Source organism: Acomys russatus, chromosome 20 (assembly GCF_903995435.1).
Source record: "Acomys russatus chromosome 20, mAcoRus1.1, whole genome shotgun sequence".
Taxonomy (NCBI): domain Eukaryota; kingdom Metazoa; phylum Chordata; class Mammalia; order Rodentia; family Muridae; genus Acomys; species Acomys russatus.
This window is the reverse complement of record NC_067156.1, coordinates 13,442,442-13,462,097: the sequence shown is the minus strand read 5'-3', so window position 1 is coordinate 13,462,097 and position 19,656 is coordinate 13,442,442. Positions and strand designations below refer to the sequence as shown.

Here is a 19,656-nt window from a genome sequence, read left to right as displayed (position 1 = left end):
TATGAATGTTTAGATCAAAACTATACTACGGATATGAGCACGATGTGAATAACTAAAACCAAGTCACACCTTGACCATTACAGCATGCCCAGATGCTATGCTAAACAAATAAAAACAAAATGCACAGCTCCAAAGCAATAGCCAGAAGCTGAAATTTCTATCAGCTCAAACTGTGCCCATCGGCAAAACAAGAAAGGTGAGAACAAAATGAAAACACTATTGAACAGAAAGCTAGACTAAGTTAAACTTAATGAAGACTTCGCTCTAACCAACTGTGTCCTAGTTGTGCACCTGTGCTTGGGTTATTCAGTGCAGCTCACAAAAGCGAACCAGGCAGGAAGGTCTCACTTTAAATGAACTACAACTGGCATGTGGGCTCTCCTCACACATTAGCAGCATCACTGCATTCCTAGACAACTCCGTCAAATTCTCTCACTTCTCAGATTCCTAAAACCACTCTTGCCCTCCTCACTTAAAACTTTGTTTCCAATTTCACAAAATAAAAGCTTCCAGAAGTAAATTTCCATAATGCCACCAACATATATACACCATCCTGTAAGTTATCTGCACTATTAAAATCACGCTTTTTCTTTTATCGAGGGCATGAACGATCTGTTCTTGTCTATACACTCTCACCCAATGCCCAAGGCTTTTGCTTTTAACACTTGTTCTTTTTTTAAATTTCCCTCTCAACTGGGTCATTTCCATCAACACACAAATACTATGTTATACTCTCTTCCCCACGTGCCTCGCCTCATCATAGCTGCCTCATCTCAGATGCACTGCTATAAAGGGCTTCACATTCCATGCATTTCCAAACTGGTATTATGAAGTATAGCAAAAACAGAGCACAGGAAACGAATTTGTTGGGCTCATTTCCCAGAACTGCAAAAACAAAACAAACACACCCAACAAATGTGACTGAATGAGCTAGCACTGAGCAAAGGTCCATGTAGCTATCACAAAGTGAGAAGAAAACAGTGTCACATCCTCACAAACTACCGTGCTGCTGTTGCCATCTCATTTTTCCCTAAAGGAAAAATTACTATTTTGCTATTTATTATGTTGGTCAGATTCGTCCTTGGAATGACATGTAGCCTTTGTTCACTTCTGCAACTACAAAGCGTCCTATCTATTTATTGTTTGTTGTTGAGAGAGGGTTTCATTGTATGGCCTGGCTATCCTGAAACTCTCTGCAGAACAAGCTGGCCTCGGAACTCAGAGATCTGCCTGCCTCTGCTCCTACCCCCAGTACTGGGATTAAAAGATTAAAGGCCACAGCAGCCTGGCTCAAATCTCTCATTTTTCTACTGGGCTATTTTTCTTACTAATGTGCAGGAACTGTATTTCTGGATTTGAGCTCTTTACTAGTTCTGAATGCCACAAATAATCTTCTTAGCAATAACTTGATTTAATAGTCTTCTTTTCCACTCTCTTATTTAATAAACAGAAAGTCTTTAAGGGAGTTGCTTGTACAAATCAGTGGCAGAGCACTTGGCCTATAATGAACAAGTCCTTGGGTTTGATCCCTACCTAATGTATCAATCCCTCCTCCTCTTTTTGGTATGTGCATCTTATGATCTGTTTACAAAATCTTTTCCAAGTTTAAAGAGATATCTTATGTAATCATTAGTGGTCTGCCTTTGTATTTATACTTATAATACACAGAATACAGACTGGTCTCTATGCTGGAAACAAAAGTACAATTTCTCTTCTGTTCTTAATTACATGAGAGTCACACAATGAAATCTGTTGCTTAAAAGATTATCCTTTCAGGACTACATATCAACTAAGTGTTCATACATGGATGAGATGTGAGATTAAACTCCCTATTTTGTTCCACCAATCTATCTTGTTTTTATGAGACTTTCGTATCTTGATTACTGTATCTTTTAAAGGAATCTTGCTGGGTAGTAGTGGCACACGCCTTTAATCCGAGCACTTGGGAGGCAGAGGCAGGCGAATCTCTGTGAATTCAAGGTCAGCCTGGTCTACAAAGAGATATCCAGGACAGCCAGGGCTACAAGAGAAACCCTGTCTTGAAGATAGATAGATAGATAGATAGATAGAAAGAAAGAAAGAAAGAGAGAGAGAGAGGGAGGGAGGGAGGGAGGGAGGGAGGGAGGGAGGGAGGGAGGGAAAAAGAAATCCAGTTATCCAATCAACAATCAATTTATCAAATTATAAACAGACACACACTTATGACTAGAACTACACCAAATTAACAAATAAATGAGAGAATCAACATCTTTATAAAACTGATCATAAACATAGGATATTTTCTTCATTTATTTAGGTATTTCATTTTTTAAAACATTTTTAAAAGACTTTATTTATTATTTATACAGTATTCTGCCTGCATGTGCGCCTTCATGCCAGAAGGATGCACCAGGTCTCACTATAGATAGTTGTAGTCACCATGTGGTTGCTGGGAATTGAATTCGGGACCTTTGGAAGAGTAGACAGTGCTCTTAACCTTTGAGCCATCTCTCCAGCCTGGCATTTCATTTCTTAATAGTACTTTAGAATTTCCTTGTATGAAAAGAATAGATTCCCCCACATTTGATATATCCTAATAATACCTAAAGAGTGATATATTTTAAATATCACCTAGTTTTTGCCCCCCAAACTAACATATACTAAAATCTCTTCCTTAATAATATAGACCCCAAAACAATTAACCTTCCTAAACACTTACAGATTATAATCCTCTACTGGCAAAGTGTTGTGCAGAGCAGAAGTCTAGACTCTCTTGTCTTCCATAGTAGAAAAAGTGTATCATTTCTGTTTACAAGGGTCAAAGTAATGGTTGTCTCTGGAGTTGGGGAAGTAATAGGAAAGGAAAATAATGGGAACTTTCTGGGGTTATTATCTTGGTTTGGATAATGCTATGCAGCTGTGTAAATACACATAAGAATTCAGTTAAGGTATATGTAAGACTACACTGGGGCTGCAGAGATGGCTCAGAGATTAAGAGCACTGACTCTACTCTTCCACAGGTCCTGAGTTCAATTCCTAGCAACCACATGGTGGCTCACAACCATCTATAATGAGATCTGGTGCCCTCTTCTGGCCTGATGGTGTACATGCAGGCAGAGTACTGTATACATAATAATAAATAAATCTTAAAAAAAAAAAAAAACCTACACACTTCACTACCTCAAGTTACATACACCTAAAATCTATCTGTAAAAGGTCAAACACATGAATATTTTTGTGTTTAGAATCCTCTACTAATCCATTAAGAGAAATCATTTTCTTAGTTCCCAAGTCAGTAGAACAGTAACATCCATTCAAATGCAGCCAGGACACACTCTGCATGTACTTACCCCTCTAACCTCACATCTGGTAAAGATCTGTTGAGTGCAATCATCTCACTTGCCATTAAATTGAACTGATTGATTTTAAACATCTCTTTCATCTTTTCTTGATCCTCTTTAGGAATGACGACTGGTTTCCCCATTTCTCCAGGACCTTCATGAGGCTTCTGCACTGGCTCTAGAACTAAGAAGAAGGAAGAAGCTTAACTGACACTAATTTCATGACAACTTACACATGCTTTTGAATAACAACATTCAAGCTAAAACTGTGCCCTCAACAAGCATAGCCTCTTCTGGGCCCTCCCAGCCTGGGCAGTTGCCCCATGTTGAAAAAGTTACACCGGCCTCTAAGCCTTATTCTATTTGTTCAGAATGTTAAACAGCTTTGCAGATACCTACAGCCTTCCTAGACTAAAACAGCATTCACTGCTATCCGTTTCCTTTCATGGAATTTAACCCAACTTTCCAAGCCTCCTGGCTACTCCTCAGCACTTCCTTCTTTGGTCCAATGGCCGCCACTTCCATCTATTTGTGCCTCGGCCTCCCTGCTCTCATGCAGGCTACTTCCTCTGATATCCCCTTCCTGACTCTATCTTTACCATAGGAAACTGCTCTCCATCTTTTAAAGGCAATTGAAATGGCTTCCGTTTCCTTTCTTTAAAAAGTTATTCATTATGCTTATAACTGAAATCCCCAAAAGCCAAATCTATGTTGAAGATTCTACATTGCTGGCTGACTGATCAGAACTCAGTGACTAAGGAATGTTGCAGGTTGAGAGCTATCTTTAATCACTTTTTGACTACCTGATACCTTTGAAATATAGCAGACTACTAACCACTACCAATCCAAAAGCTAAGAATATCATTAGATACCTACCCAATGCAGAGTACTCTCTACTTTGTTGTACAGTGCCTAACTGTTGATGCCACCAATGGATCTGGCAAGTGTGCTGATATGTAACCCTCATATGTTCTAGGACTTAGAGAAGCTCATGTCACCACTTTCACAGTGAAAGACCAACTGAGGCAGTACAAATCCTAATCCATGTTCCCAGGCACTGCCACATAAGTTGTCCTTCCAGGACTTCTATGTCTCTCATCAGCCACCATCTCTCATGACTACTAAACTTAATGAAAGGTCAGCACACTAGATCATGGCTCTGACATGTAAGCTATACTGAAGATTAGTCATGTTTTACAGGCACTCTATGCTGAACTAATGTGTAGGTTCAGATAAAAATGCTGGATTTTATTAGACATTCTAGTAAGCATGTGAGGTGGAGCTCCATGAACAACAATGCCTAAGTAATGCTATGTAGTATCAATGTATTGGGAACAAGAGCACTGTTCCAGATCATGAGCATTTTATAGACTCTGCTCCTCTTCTACGCTTTTAAGATAAAAGAAAGAAAAGAAAAAATGTCGAAAGATATTTTGGGCTATAGAATATTTCAAATGTAGAAGATATTGTATTAAACTGCTCATCTGCACAGGTTGAATTAGAGAATGCAGTGAGAGCAAGAATGACATAAAAATTAGTTTTGTGTATGATTATTTTTTTAGATTTATTTATTTTTATGGGTATGAGTGTTTTGCCTGTATGTATATATGAGCACCATGGGCATACCTGGTGTCCAGGGAGTCAGAAGAGGACATCTGATCCCTTGGGATTTGAAGTTACAGAGGGCTATGAGCCATTATGTGTGTTTTGAGACTTGAACCCAGTATTCTGCAAAAAACAAGTACTCTTAACTGCTGGGCCATCTCTCCAGCACATTACTTATTTTTAAGCCTGAAGCTTTATTCTCTAGTAGTTGGTGTGTTGTTTTGTTTTTTTAGTGTTCTGTAAATGTCTCTACACAAAAATGGTAATCTTCTTAGATCGACATCATCTGCCCAAGTGCTAGTCAGTAGGGACTGTCTGAAGTGTGGTATAAGGCAACTATTAATATACTACAAAGCAAACACTATCAGCAGGCCTGCGGATCACTGAGAAGAGAGTCTTCCTTAGAGTCATCAGCTTATAAAATCAAGAACTGAAACCACAGGCTTGCAATTGTTATGGAACTGCTGGAGCAGCTCAGTATATAAAGGTGTTTACCACCAAGCTCAATAATCTTAATTTGATGCCTAGAACCCACATGCTGAAAAGGAGCAACCCAGTCCAATGTACACATGCCACACACAGCACTCACTATATAGATAGGTACAAAATAAAGACTAAACTTAAAATTGTTACAGGTTCCTGAAGGTCCTACTAATAAGTTTTATTCATGTTTAATCTTGAGGATTCTGCAAACAATGGGTAGAACTTGTGCTTGGTAGGGGTTTTGGTTTGTTTTTGCTTTGTTTTGTTTGACCTTGGACATGTTCTATGACCAGCAGATCTGTAGGGCAGAGGTTTGCTCTGTTTATTCCTCGAAAATAAGCTTTGTTCACTTTCTCACATATCTTTAACACACTAATTTAGTGAATGAAAAACAGTGATAGCTAAAAGAAGGAAAAAATAATAACAATAGACTCTCCTTAAAACTGGAAATATGGGTGGGCGCAGTGGCGCATGCCTTTAGTCGCAGCACTTGGGAAACAGAGGCAGGCGAGTCTCTGTGAATTTGAGGGCAGCCTGGTCTACAAAAACTATTCCAGGACAGCCAGGGCTGCACATAGAAAAGGAAGGAAGGAAAGAAAGAAGGAAGGAAGGGAGAGAGGGAGGGAGGGGGAGAAGGGAGGGAAGAAGAAAGGAAAGGAAGAAAAGACAGGAAGGAAGGGAGAGTGGGAGGGATGGGGGAGGAAGAGACAGAAAAAGAGGGAAGAGATAGAAAGAAAGAAAAGAAAGAAAACTGGAAATGAGGAGACTGGAGAGATGGCTCAGAAGTTAAGAGGTCCTGAGCTCAATTCCCAGCAACTATCTATAATGAGATCTGGTACCCTTTTCTGGCATGCAGGTGTACATGCAGGCAGAACACGGCATACCTAACAATAAATAAATAAATCTTAAAAAAAAAAAAAAAACTGGAAATGAAGTTGGCAAAGTGCTTCCCAGAAAGTTGAGTAGAGGAGCATGTAGCTGCAATCACAGTGCTGGGGGGCCAGTCAGGAGGACCCATGGGGATTTCTGGCCAGATAATCTTGCCCAATAGATTAGTAACAAGTTAAGAGACCTTGTCTCAAAAAAACAAAACATTATCTGGGCCAGTTGTGGCACTCACCTTTAATCCCAGCATCTGGGAGGTAGAGGCATGTGGCTCTCTGAGTTCGAGGCCATCCTGCTCAAGAGTAAGTTCCAGGACAGCTAGGGCTACACAAAAAAATCTTGTCTCAAAAAAACAGGTGGGGGGGGGGGGGCGCATGACTAAGACACAAAGCGATAAAGGAAGCTACCAGACACCAACTTTGACATATGTGTGCCACACCATAAATACAAGCATACACATATGTATACTCCCCACAAACTGAAGTATCATGTGAAAGAAGGAAAACATCACAATTGCCCTTTATTAAGCTTTAAAATGTCACTGAAATGACAGTACAGGGCCAGGCGGATGGTTAAAGTGCTTGCTACACAAGCTGGAGCATGGAAGACAGCAGCAGCAATTAAGAACAAAACAACAAAAATCAAACAAAATAGCCTCAAACAAGGAAAGGGGGCGGGGAAAAAACTCCCAAGAGTTGTTCTCTGACATTGTCACATATACGATGGCACGTAGGTGCACACACATAAAGGAACAGGAAAGGCCGGAGGGAAGAGAGGTAGCAGGGCTTTGTTGAGATCCATGAAGTGAATGAAGGAGCTCCTTCCACCCCCACCCTGTTTACAAAACAGTGATTTTTACAAACTCACTTTTATTTTTTCAATCTGCTCTATTAAATGACTACTGTTCAAAACAAAAACAATGGAGTATGAGTTATATCTTTGGCCCTAGGTAGAGAGATGGAACACTCTGGACTGTCTGAAAGATGGGTCTGTCAGTCATCTAAGGGGAGAACTATGTGGTCCAGAGACTTTAGGAACATGACAAAGCCCATTTAAAAACAAAACAAAACAAAGCTGCAGGTGACCACAATGGGATGACTAGTCACTGGCCACTCTAACCCCCACCCCACACATGAGAGTTTCCTACATTGCACAATGGTCTTACTGGCCACTCTCAATGTCCTATTTTGCAATGGTCCTTTAGCCACTGGCTATTCTCATCTCTTGAGGATGGCTCCGGTTACTTTGTAACAGACTATTTACACTACTCTGTGTGTTCTGTCTGAATTCTTTCAACCGAGATTTTTTTAAAAAGTTTATTTATTTATTATGCATACAGTGTTCTGCCTGTATATGCGCCTGCAGGCTAGAAGAGGGCACCAGATCTCATTTTAGATGATTGTGAGACACAATGTGGTTGCTGGGAATTGAACTCAGGATCTCTAGAAGAACAGCCAGTGTTCCTAGGCTCTGAGTCATCTCTCCAGCCCTCAGCAGAGATCTTAAAAGCAGAGGAGCAGAGGAACACCATAGCTGCAAAATATGAAGTTATTCAGTGTGTTTTCATCAACTCTCAAGAATATAAAAACATATCCCCAGATTCACTAAGAAAAAAGTTATATAATAATTTCCTTATTGTTGCTGTGATTTCAAGATGAAGGTTTGAATATTTGGAACTATAGGACTCAAGTAATGTAGTTTAAAAAAAACAAATCCTGCCTACTGTCTGCCAAGTACGTGAACCTTTAAGGGGTGGGACTAGCAAGTGAGTATGTATCCATGAAGAGGATATTCAGATACTGTGGCCCTCGCCCCTTCACTGTTTCCTGGCCATAACAGGTGGGCAGCTTCCTCTACTACACATTCTGCCTTTGCCTTGCCAACACATTCTAGTCTTGTCATGGCTAACAGCAAAAGTGATTTTACCTTTCATGCTTGTCACAGTGGCAGAAAGCTAGCAGTGTTTCTCCAAAGTAATGCTCACCCACTGCTGATATCCTTCTCAGTTCAACACCAGACACCCCCAGGCCATCACAAAACTACTTCTTCATCTGTCTTCCCCTTAAGATATAACTCAAACCCAGCCCTCCTAAAAAGCCCACCAACCTCATAACCTTTTCTGAGAGGATTTGCATTCATTTTGTTCTCCACAGGCAAACTATTATCACCTCATTTCATGCTGTTATATCAAACCCATTTCTCTATTACTTTGTACTTTTGTACAACAGTTAACTCCTTTTCTTTGAAGTCTATGCTACTGGTGGTTCTCAAAACCATTATTAACCTTAGGATCTTCAAGAATGAGCCCATTCTTGTGATTTTCATACTGTGCTGTCTTACCTGCTGATGATTTCCTCTTCCCTCTTTCCACCAAAATACTGCTCTCTCAATATACAAAATACAGATTTTTTTTTAGCCTCCTTTACCTACTTCCTTGTGCTGAGGTGTCAAGAAACTGCGGATCTATTTTTCAATAGTGTACTTACTAACTGCTTTCCATGCTTATATTCTTTGAAATGGCACTTACAAGGGCCATCAGACACACCTTATTATGAAATGTATCATAAACAATTTATCTTGCCAGACATGGTGGTACACACCAGCAATCCCAGCATTTAAAAGGCTAAAGAAGAAGAAAATAGAAAAAAAGAAGGAAAGAGTGTGGTGTGTGGATGTGTGAGAGGGACAGAGGAGGAAAACAAACATATCTCTCTAATATTGCACAAAACTTATTCCTGGGCTTCTAATACCCAGAGTCTCATCCAAGCTGTTCTTCCTGGGGAGTCTGCCTCACCAATCTGTTTAACCAAGGAAACATAAGAGTCCACTTAAACTTTTCTTTCTTCCAAACTTTGACGAAGCCTCCAACTAGTCCTTGCTACCCGTGTCTCTCGTCTCCATTTTTTTCTAGCCACATAGTCACCAATTCATTCAAAAGTTCCAGTCTTGTGAGATGATGTAAAGCCCTGCCTGAAACCCTTTGAGGTTTGGCCACTGCCTGTAGATATGCCAAAAGCCACAGCATGCCACAAGATCCTCTTTCACCTTAACAATGTCAACATGGCAGGCACCGTGCTCAGCTTTGACAAGTTTCTTGAAGAGAAATTTCTTTATTTTATTTGGTTTTTCGAGACAGGATTTTTCTGTATAGCCTTGGCTGCCCTGGACTCGCTTTGTAGACCAGGCTGGCCTCAAATTCACAGCGATCTGCCTGCCTCTGCCTCCCAAGTACTGGGATTAAAAGCACGCACCACCACGCCCAGCTTGAAAAAATTCTTTTTAGATGCATTTATTTTACTTTGCGTATGAGTGCTTTGCCTATACATTATTCGTCAAATTCCCTGGAACTGGAATTATAGATGGTTGTAAACCACTGTGTAGGTGCAGGGAACTGAACCCAGGTCCTCTGCATGAGCAGTTAGTGTGTTCTTAACTGCTAAGCCATCTCTCCAGCACCTATCAGAGTTTTAAAGACTTTCTCCAAGTGAGTTTTCATGTGCTACAGAATCTCTATTCTTTCTTGCTTTTAAGCCTCTGCATTCCAGACAGAAACCATAGGCTCCCATTCTAACTGACAATTCACTCAAGTAGGGTGAAAGAAAGGTAAGTTATTCTGTTTGGGAAAAGAACGCAAGTTTCATACCAGTGAGAAGTAACGGTTGTCCTTTGGTCTAGAGGGAGCAGGGTGTAAGCTCTATCAACAGTCGGGAAGGCAGTGTTTTGTCACTCAGCAATGTTATACAGCATCAGAGCCATAGAAATAGTGCCGCATGGACTTAAAACTAGATTGATGGGGTGAACCTAGGTGTCACTAACATCCTGTTCTAGCAACTAGGCAGAACTGGTTTTATAAACCTACCTATAAAAATTATGGCTAAGCAGGTAGTTACCAACACTAACTTTTTGATCACAAATTTTGGAAGACCAAGTATCTTCCTCCTTATAAAAACTGAAGAGTCAAAAAAATTTTGCACTGAAAGAATAAACCACATGTCATTTCTACAGAGAGTAAAAATGCCAAGCCAGGCATGGTGGCACACACCTTTAATCCCAGCCCTTGGGAGGCAGAAGCAGGTGGATTTCTGAGTTTGAGCTAGCCTGGACTACAAAGAAAGTTCCAGGACAGCCAGGGCTACAAAGAGAAACCCTGTCTTAAAAAAAAAAAAGCCAACACAACAAACAAAACCCCTAAATTTTTCATGTTCTCTGCCAAAACATCAGCATTATCTATGTAAGTATTTTATGTTTTCCTTGCTTCCCATAAGACTAATGATCTCACTGTAAGCTATTTCTATAGCTTTCCTTGAAAGATAGTTAGAACTATCTGAAGTATGAGCAGAAAGGACTCCCTGGTCTCATGTACACACTTTGTTTGTTAGATTTTCAAGACAGTGTTTCTCCGTGTAGCCTTGGCTGCCCTAGACTCAAGAGATCTGCCTGCCTCTGCCTCCCTGAGTGCTGGGATTACAGGCATGTGCAAGCACACCCAGCTAGTCTCTGTTCTTTTAAAGACTTCTTCCCCTAGAGCACTGGTTTTCAACCTGTATCAAACAACCCATTCACAGGGGCCACGAAAGTCCATCAGGAAACACAGACATTTATGTTACAATTCATAACAGTAGCAAAATTACAGTTATGAAGTAGCAATGAGATAATTTTATAGTTGGGGTTCCCACACAGCATGAGGAACTTTACTAAAGGCATTAGGAAGGTTGAGAACCACAGCTCTAGAGGTTGTGATAGGCGAACAGGAAAGCTGATATCTGCTAACAAAGTTTAAATCTTCCACTCTGCATTGCAGCATTAAACCAATTTTCAGGACAGTTTTGATAATTCCAAGTATGAGATTCCCTATACTTGTTAGTAACATAATTTGTAGAAAAGTAATTACATTTAATATTAAATTTAAAAACTACGCTGTGCAAGTCAATGACACTAACATTCAACTGTCAGAAGAACCAACCACAACACTGTTAAACATATAATCACCACATAGAACTTAGAAATTACAATTCACCCCTACTTGGATCTACCCAATGGACAGGACATTTTCCACAGTTAGGTGGAGAGCAGGGACTGACTCTGACATGAACTCCGGTGCTCCATATTTGACCACCTCCCCTTGTTGGGGAGGCCTGGTGGCACTCAAAGAAAGAATAAGCAGGCTACCAAGATGAGACTTGATAGCCTATGACCATATAGTGGGGGAGGAGGTCCCCCTCGGTCTTAGACCTAGGGGAGGGGAATAGGGTGAAAGAGGGAGGGAGGGAGGAGTGGGAGGATACAAGTGATGGGATAACAATTGAGTTGTAATCTGAATAAATTAATAAAATTAAAATTTAAAAAATAAAAAAATAAAAGAAACTACAATTCATCTTAAAATTTAAATCTATATATAAATCTATATATTATCTAAAATATACTTTAAATTTTTTACTTATATAGATCTAAATTACATGTATAAGTATAAATATTAAAGAAATAAAATATAGAAATTTATTATTCATATTAGTAAAAATGATTAATATACTTAAGAAAACAGTTATATAAAATGCCACTCACCATCTCCAGCAGGAAGTCCTCTCTCCTTTTTCTCATCACATTTGTTGCACTCACTGAAGTAAAGCAGCAGAAACATATCCAAAAGTACCCAAACCAAGGAGGTGGCTAGAACCACCTTGCAATATGCAAATTTTCTCATGGCACTTTAAGTCAAATGTAAAATTTTAAAATATATATATAAATATACAAATATCATGAAAATCATTCCAATCTGGTTTCATCAGAAACCACAGTCATACCCTATAAAGAGAGGGAAAAAAAGACTGTCTTAAATTCAATACCTAGGAAATGCATGATATGATTAAATCAATATCATAAATGTTAAGATATGAATTAATTTCATTAACAAAAAATTCCATTATTATATAAATAACTCTTACAGAGCAATATCCAATAAAAAGTGGGTGAAGGATGTAAACAAGTCTTTACAGAAGAGAAATCTAAATAGCCAATTAAAACTGTACTTATTTTCTGACTGTTCTACTGAATTCTAAGGCAAAAGCCACAGTTTAAAAGTCACTATTGTGATCACTGAAATATTTCTCTGAATTACTGTCCCAAATTTGGAGGTCAGGAGAACAAAGATGACTTGAAATACTGGTAGAGACTTTTAACAGGCTCAAGTGCCATCTACTTGGGGCATGCAATGTTGAGTATACTGACTAGCGTATCAGTTTCTAAAGTTAATCAACTTGCTTGGCTTCTAAGAGTACCTTAAAATTTTGTGTTTCTATTTATAAAATAATATACACTAACTATAAGGAATTCTTCAAATACAGAAAAGTAAATTCTTAAGCTGCCATAAACTACTGTCGCAGTTATAATCTATTAAGTGGCTAAGTATCCTTTTAGTCATCCAGAACAGATGTACCATAATTCCACACAGGTTTCTATTATTTTGAGTACCATGTGGCAACCATATCTCAACACAGTTATGAACAAATTTACTTAGGGCAATGATTACCAAACTGTTTTTGACAAAGGGCCAGATGGTAAACTTCTTTTGAACTCTGGTGCTGTAGGAAGAAAGTAGCCACAAATGAATGCAGCAGCATTCCAAACACTTACTTAGGACAATGAAATTCAATTTCATATTACAAATCATTTTTATTCAACCACTTAACAATGTGAAGAAAACTCTTCTTCGACCCTAAGTCGTCATAAGAATTCCAGTATGTAGTCTGCATGCCCAGCCAGAAGGAACACACACTTTCCTTATGATTAGGAGTCATAGCCACACTCTTGTCAGAAATTTTATTTTTGGCGGTCTCGGCGTGTAACCACTGTCTTTTGTTGTTGCATATCCGGTTTGTTTGTTAAGACGAGGCATCAGCGTTTAATCCAGGCCGGCTTGCAACTCCAGATCCTCCTGCTTTCTCTCAGCCGTGCACCACCACACCCAGCTTGCATTTGGTATTCTCCTATCTCTGCCACTGATGGTGGTTTTTCTTTTCTTTTTTTTTTTTTTTTTTTTTAGTTTTTCAAGATTCGAGACAGGGTTTCTCTGTGTAGCCTTGGATGACCTGGACTCACTTTGTAGACCAGGTTGGCCTCAAACTCATAGAGATCCGCCTGCCTCTGCCTCCAGGAGTGCTGGGATTACAGGAGTGTGCCACCACACCCAGCTCATGCTGTTTCTTTCCTCGCATACCTATTGAAATCTGGCCCGATACTCTATTAGGTAGTTTGTTTTATCTTTTTCTTTCTGTGAAATTCTTTATATAATGTTTGTCCCTTAAAAGCTCAATGTGTATATTTTCCAATTTCACAGTTTACCTTTAATAAAGAATATCATTTATGCTTCAAAATTTCTTAAGAAATACTTCTACCTCGAAATCATCACTAGTAATGTTTTTGTGTCAAACTTAAAATATTTTGCCTTTCCTGTTTAAGTAGGGGGCCAATGTCATGGTCTCACAAAATGATACCTTCTCAGATGTTCTTAAATAACAGGTCACCCTTTCCTAAAGGCATGCAGTACTCACCCTGTTGTAAACTAAGTCTGTGAGGCTTTATGTTCTACTCCACTGACCTGTCTGTCTCTTCATATCTAAAACTGCTATCTGAATTATACTGACTAGCTTATTCTTGGTACATGGTTTAAAAAAAAAACACAAGTCTTCTCACATTCAACTATTAAAAAACTATTTTAAAAGGTGCATGCCTTTAATCCTGGCACTTGGGAGTCAGAGGCAGGAGGATCTCTGCGTTCAAGGCCATCCGGGTTTACAGATTGAGTTCCAGGACAGCCAGAGCTACACAGAGAAACCCTGTCTCAGAAACACAAAACAAGTATTTCATTTTTATTGTGTTTATTTATGTAGAAGGATGGGTGGAGGTCAGAGGACAACTTGCTGGAATCAGTTCTCTCTTTCTACTAGGTAGAAGGGTTCTAAGTTCAGAAAATAAGTAAGTTGTCTTTGAGGACCTGGACAAGAGATGGGGGATGGAACTCAGGTTGTGAGGCACAGGAGCAAGTGCCTTAACCCACTAAGCCATCTTGATGGTCACAGTTCTCTCTTTTTTTTTTTTTTTTTTGAAACAGGGTCTATGTAGGACCAGTTCTCCTGGAAGTTGCTATGTAGACCAGGCTGGCCTCTGCTGTGGGAGTGGAGAGATTAAAGGCAAGGATCTACACCCAGCCTTTCACTTTTTCAGGAGTGCCTTGCTACTGTTTCTCATTGGTTTTCTTTTAAAATTTTAGATTTTTAAGCTCTATTCCAAAATCTACAGTAATTCAAATTAAATTAAAATAAATCTACAAGCAAGCAATGAGCCATTATCCTTATGGTTCTTCAAAACCACAAAAATCCCATTTCTCCACTTATTTAGGCCTCTGTATTAACAGAGTTCAATAAATCTCATAATTTTGTTTCAAGTTGCCTTCAGAGATTTTAAATATGTTCTTCTACCTAAGGGCTGGTTTATAGAAATGCACATGATTCCTCTTCCTCCTCCTCTTTCTCCTCCTCATCTTCTTTTCCCCCTTTTCTTTTTTGGGTTTTCGATGCAGGGTTTCTCTATGTAGTCCCGGCTGTCCTAGAGCTCACTGTAGACCAGGTGTCTCTACCTCAGAGACCCACCTGCTTCTTCCTCCCAAGTGCTGGAATTAAAAGGTGCACACCACCACGCCCAAGTGAGAAATGTGCTTGATTCTTGTTTATTGATTTCCAATTCAGCTACCTTGCTAAGATGTCTAGTATAATATAAACAGGGGAGGTACCTATAGCATCTTGTTTTATTACTGAGCATAAATGGTAGATTTTGGTTTTGTAAGACAAAAAATATAGTCACGATGATTTACTATTTAATTATTTTAAATGATATTCTATTTATTGCAAAAGGTATTTAGTATGGTAGAACAACTCTATTATCCCAGAAAAATGGAAAAAAGAAATGACAAAGACCATTTTTAAAAGTTGATTTAAAAAACACACAGGAATTAAGCTTTAAGCTTTAAAATGATTTCCTAAATAATTTCATTATTACAATGCACAGTAACTAATTTTATCATGTATTATATAATTGATCTTTTTTTGAAGTTGCATTTTAATTTCAAGTCCTACAATTAAGCAATTTTAAAACTATGAGTTATTTACTTTCTGTAAAACTGGTTTTTCTGTAAATTCTATTCTTAAAAAAGGCTAGTATGTGGCAGTATCATACTAGAACTCAGGCATGTGATGCTCGCACATGAATTCATTGCTAGAGATACTGTACTTGTCTCCACCATTCATACCTGAGGACACCATGTCTGTGTGATTCTCACAGAAAGAGCACCTGGGAACCTGTGCCTCCCTCACCTCTCTCATAAGCAGCTCTATGCTGCATACCTTTTGTTTGTTTTTTTAAGGCAAAGTCTCACTATGGTTGGCCCAGGACTCACAATCCCCCTCCCTAACTTTCTAAGCACTGTGATTACAAGAGTAAATATCATCACACCCGGCAAAAATGTTCTTTCTGTCCTCCCCAATAGTGCTGATGATGGTAAAAAAATAAATAAATAAAAGCACTCTACCATTAAGTCCTCCCAAGCTTTAAGACAGGCCTTCTCCTGTGTGCAAGTAACGGTTACAATCACAAGAGTAGAGCACCACACCCAGCACGTCTCTGCTATCTGCCACTCCATCTTTTGCTATGATTGATCTTAGCCATGGAGACGTGTGAGTTTTCTTAACAAATCAGTAGCAACTGAGACCATTCAAAACATGTGACATTAAAAATTTGCTTTACCTAAACCGGCAGTGGTTGTGTATACCTTTAATCCCAGCACTTTGGAGGCAGAGACAGGAGGATCTCTTAATTCAATGCCAGCCTAGTCTATAGAGCAAGTTCCAGGAGAGTACACAGGGGAACTCTGAAACTGTGTCCCCCACACCAAGGGAGGAAAAACCAGAACAAGTTTGCCACAGCACCTACTTCTTTGTCAGAAGATAAATAATTATAATTTTAAATGAAGAAATCAATGTATAGAGGTAAAGTACATATAACTGGCCTGTAAAAGAAACTTTTTTGTTTTGTTTTTGTTTTTTGAGACAGGGTTTCTCTGTATGGCTTTGGCTCTCCTGGACTCTCTTTGGAGACCAGGCTGGCCTCGAACTCAGAGATTCCGTCTGCCTCTGCCTCTCAAGTACTGGGATTAAAGGCATGCACCACCACACCCGGCAGTAAAAGAAACTTTTATTTGCCTGTTTCAATTGTCTCCTAGACTGCCTCTGTGTGCTAAGCTAGGCCTAGTCCTGGAAGTGTCTAGCCTCTGTACAATCTAACCTAGGCCTAGAATGCTTTCAGCCTCTGAGACTTAACTACTGAATAAGCTCACCCTTTCTTGCTTCTAGTGAGCTCTGGGCGGGCTGGTCTTGAACTCAGATCTGCTTGCCTGTCTCCTGGACCAAAGGTGTGTTTATATTCCAGCTGGATCACAGGACCTAGGTCTTTGGATGTGATCTCTTGCCAGAACAGCCATGTTCTAAATTAAAATTCCTTTACAGAGACCTGAAACTGCTATCCTTAGAAAGGCATGGTATGCAACTGACCCTTAGCTCAAATCAGGGAACTTGAAATAATGAACAGTTCTCTACAGTGATATAAAACTTTCTCTAAATGACAAGTGTGCCCTACTGTGCTTTAACTCTACAAACAATCTTCTTTTCCTTCTGTGTTTCTGGGATTTTAGCATGTGCTAGATACAAGGTACCAATACCCACTAAAAACCTTGGGCACTTTTACTGGGAATTTTACCAACAAAGTAGTTTCTGACATTTCCTGGTAGGCAAAAGTTCACATGTTGTCACACCTGCCAAAGAAACTAAGCACACCTGCTGCCCCTCGGGGAGAGGAGGCTTGCACGCTTACTCCTTGCTCCTGTGGATTGTGACCTTTTGCTGCAATGTATCTACCTCTGCTGTCACTATTGTGCTGAAGCCCCCAGGCTAATCAGAAGATCTGGGGGTGATCTTAGGAACCCCAATACAAGTGATACATTAAAATAAGGAAATGCTTACTTTCAAATTTCAATTCTAACATTTATGTGACCTTAGAAAAATCAATTTACTTTATTTGCAACAAACAACCAAACCCATTTGGACTCTTGTTTCTTTAAAAGAAAAAATACACTCACCTTCCATTTCTGCTGCAATAATATACACAGTAAAGAGCGAGCAATATTTCTAAAGGTGCTTTCTTAGATATTTAAAAAAAAAATCAGGATTCTCTTGCAAAAGCAAGGATGCAATGAAAATGACTCTCTGAAGTACTCCAACGAGAAGCTCAAAGACAAACTTTACTACAGTATCCTCAACACTGGTACGGATGTGATTTCCCAGTCACATGAGAAGATCATGGGTAAGTGTAGTTCTAGCTAAAGAATTATTTTCTAAGCCTGGTCTTATTTAGTCTTCAGGATGACTTGCTAATAAGAAATACATATAAATGTACTTACTAATAAAGTAGTACTGGGACTATACTTTATTGCTGCTTCTCAAATTTTATTTAAGTAAGACCATATTACAAAAGCCTTGTAGTGCTGAGCATGGTGACACACACCTTTAATCCCAGCTTTGGGGTGAGCAGGGAGCAGAGGCAGGTGGATCTCTGTGATTTTGAGGCTAGACAAGACTACACAGAGAAATTCTGTCTAAAAACTACAACAAGGTGGGCATGGTGGCACATGCCTTTGATTCCAGCACTCAGGGAAGCAGAGGCAGGTGGTTTGATGTAAGTTCAAGGTTAGCCTGGTCTACAAAGCTAGTCCAAGACAGCCAATGCTACACAGAGAAACAAAATACCTTAAAAAACAAACTCTTCTGATACATGAATATAAGGCATAAAATCCAATAGGTATAAGTTTTTAAATCCATGGAAAGTATAACCTTGAAATCACTGATTCCCAATTATTATCAACTTACCTCAAAGCGGCTTTTCAAATGAATTCGCATCACAAATTCACATGTCTCACATCATCTGTTGGAAAACAAATTTCCTAAAATCAGTCTATTTCAGAGTAACTCTTTCCTCCTTCCTTACCTCCACTATTCTATATACTACACTGTAGGCCAGCTGCCCACCTGAACGCAAGGGCCATCCATTATTCAGCTACTTCCTCACTGCTAAGTATAGCACCTGGGGCATGCACACTACAGTTAACTTCTATTTTAAAAGCAAGTGAGTTAATTAATAAGATGTTACTCCAGTTTGGTTTCAACTCCTCCAACTCCAGCTCCACAGAATCTAGACTCCCCTTTTTGGCCTCCAGAGGTATGTACACACACCCACACCCACGAACTTTTTAAAAGGAAAATGAATAAATGACCTGTACAACAGATAAAATTAATAAAGCAGCACTATATGTCAATGAGACTATAGTGTCAAGGAATGAGAAGCACCATTTTCAGTACAGGTACAGCTTGTTCCATTTAGTTAGCTGTAACACGTTAAAACAGGACACATTGCTTAGGGGCCAAAAATTATATTATAAATATAGAATGATGTACCAAATGCATATTAGTGGCTATCTCTGAGGAGAGAAAGAAGGGCTTCAAAATACTGGAACTTTTTTTATATGAAGGATCTAAATCTTGGTAAACTAGCAGCTGTCCACTCACTCCATGAATACTTTCCTATTCTTTCATCAGACTCAAACTGCTACCTAGCTCCAAGTGGCAATTTTATCCCCTGACCTTCCTTGCAGGTTAAGGTGGCTGGTAAGACAAAAATCACAAGTCACTAGCTGGGGTTATCAAAGTGCTTCAAAGAGACTGACTGCACTGGAGGACACAGGTCCCGTGACCCTGATGCTGTCGTGATCCTGCAGCTGAGACATGAGCACCATGGATAGAACAGAGCAACGAAGACTTTCTCAGCAATCATGTGGTAATCTTGAGAAGACACAAGCCTGAGAAAGAAAAGGAGCTGGTTCTTGGCAACACACTGCGAGATCTGGAGAGGAGAAAGAAAAACTTCTACCCTGTGTAAAAGCACCTTTACTAAAGGAAGAAGGAAAGCAGCATTCTAAATGCAGCCAAAGCTAGTGCCAACTGCTACAAGATAAAGTAAAATGTTAAGATTTGGGGGGAATGGGTGAATTCATCTTTTGCTAATCGGACTTCTATATAGGTTTTGGATATTTATTAAAAACAACAAACACATTTATGTCTCAGTTTGAACAGAGATTCTCAGACTTCACCACAAATCAAGCTAAGCTTAGAGGTAATATACATACATAGAGCTCCAAGACAGCCAGAGTTACATAGAAAGTCCCTGTCTCAAAAACAAAAAATTAACAAAACCTACCTGCTCTTTT

At 39.3% G+C, this 19,656-nt stretch overlaps 1 protein-coding gene across 1 annotated transcript in view; it reads right to left on the bottom strand.

The window, feature by feature from the left end:
- Galnt1 (polypeptide N-acetylgalactosaminyltransferase 1) overlaps window positions 1-19,656 on the bottom strand; it is a 79,757-nt gene that overhangs the window by 33,195 nt on the left and 26,906 nt on the right. The window contains exons 2-4 of the mRNA XM_051163091.1: window positions 18,263-18,317; window positions 11,856-12,095; window positions 3,330-3,504 (exon numbers count right to left, since the gene is read on the bottom strand). Of these exons, the coding sequence (XP_051019048.1) occupies window positions 3,330-3,504; window positions 11,856-11,994 (314 nt within the window). The 5' untranslated portion in view covers window positions 11,995-12,095; window positions 18,263-18,317. The remainder of the gene's footprint in view (window positions 1-3,329; window positions 3,505-11,855; window positions 12,096-18,262; window positions 18,318-19,656) is intronic.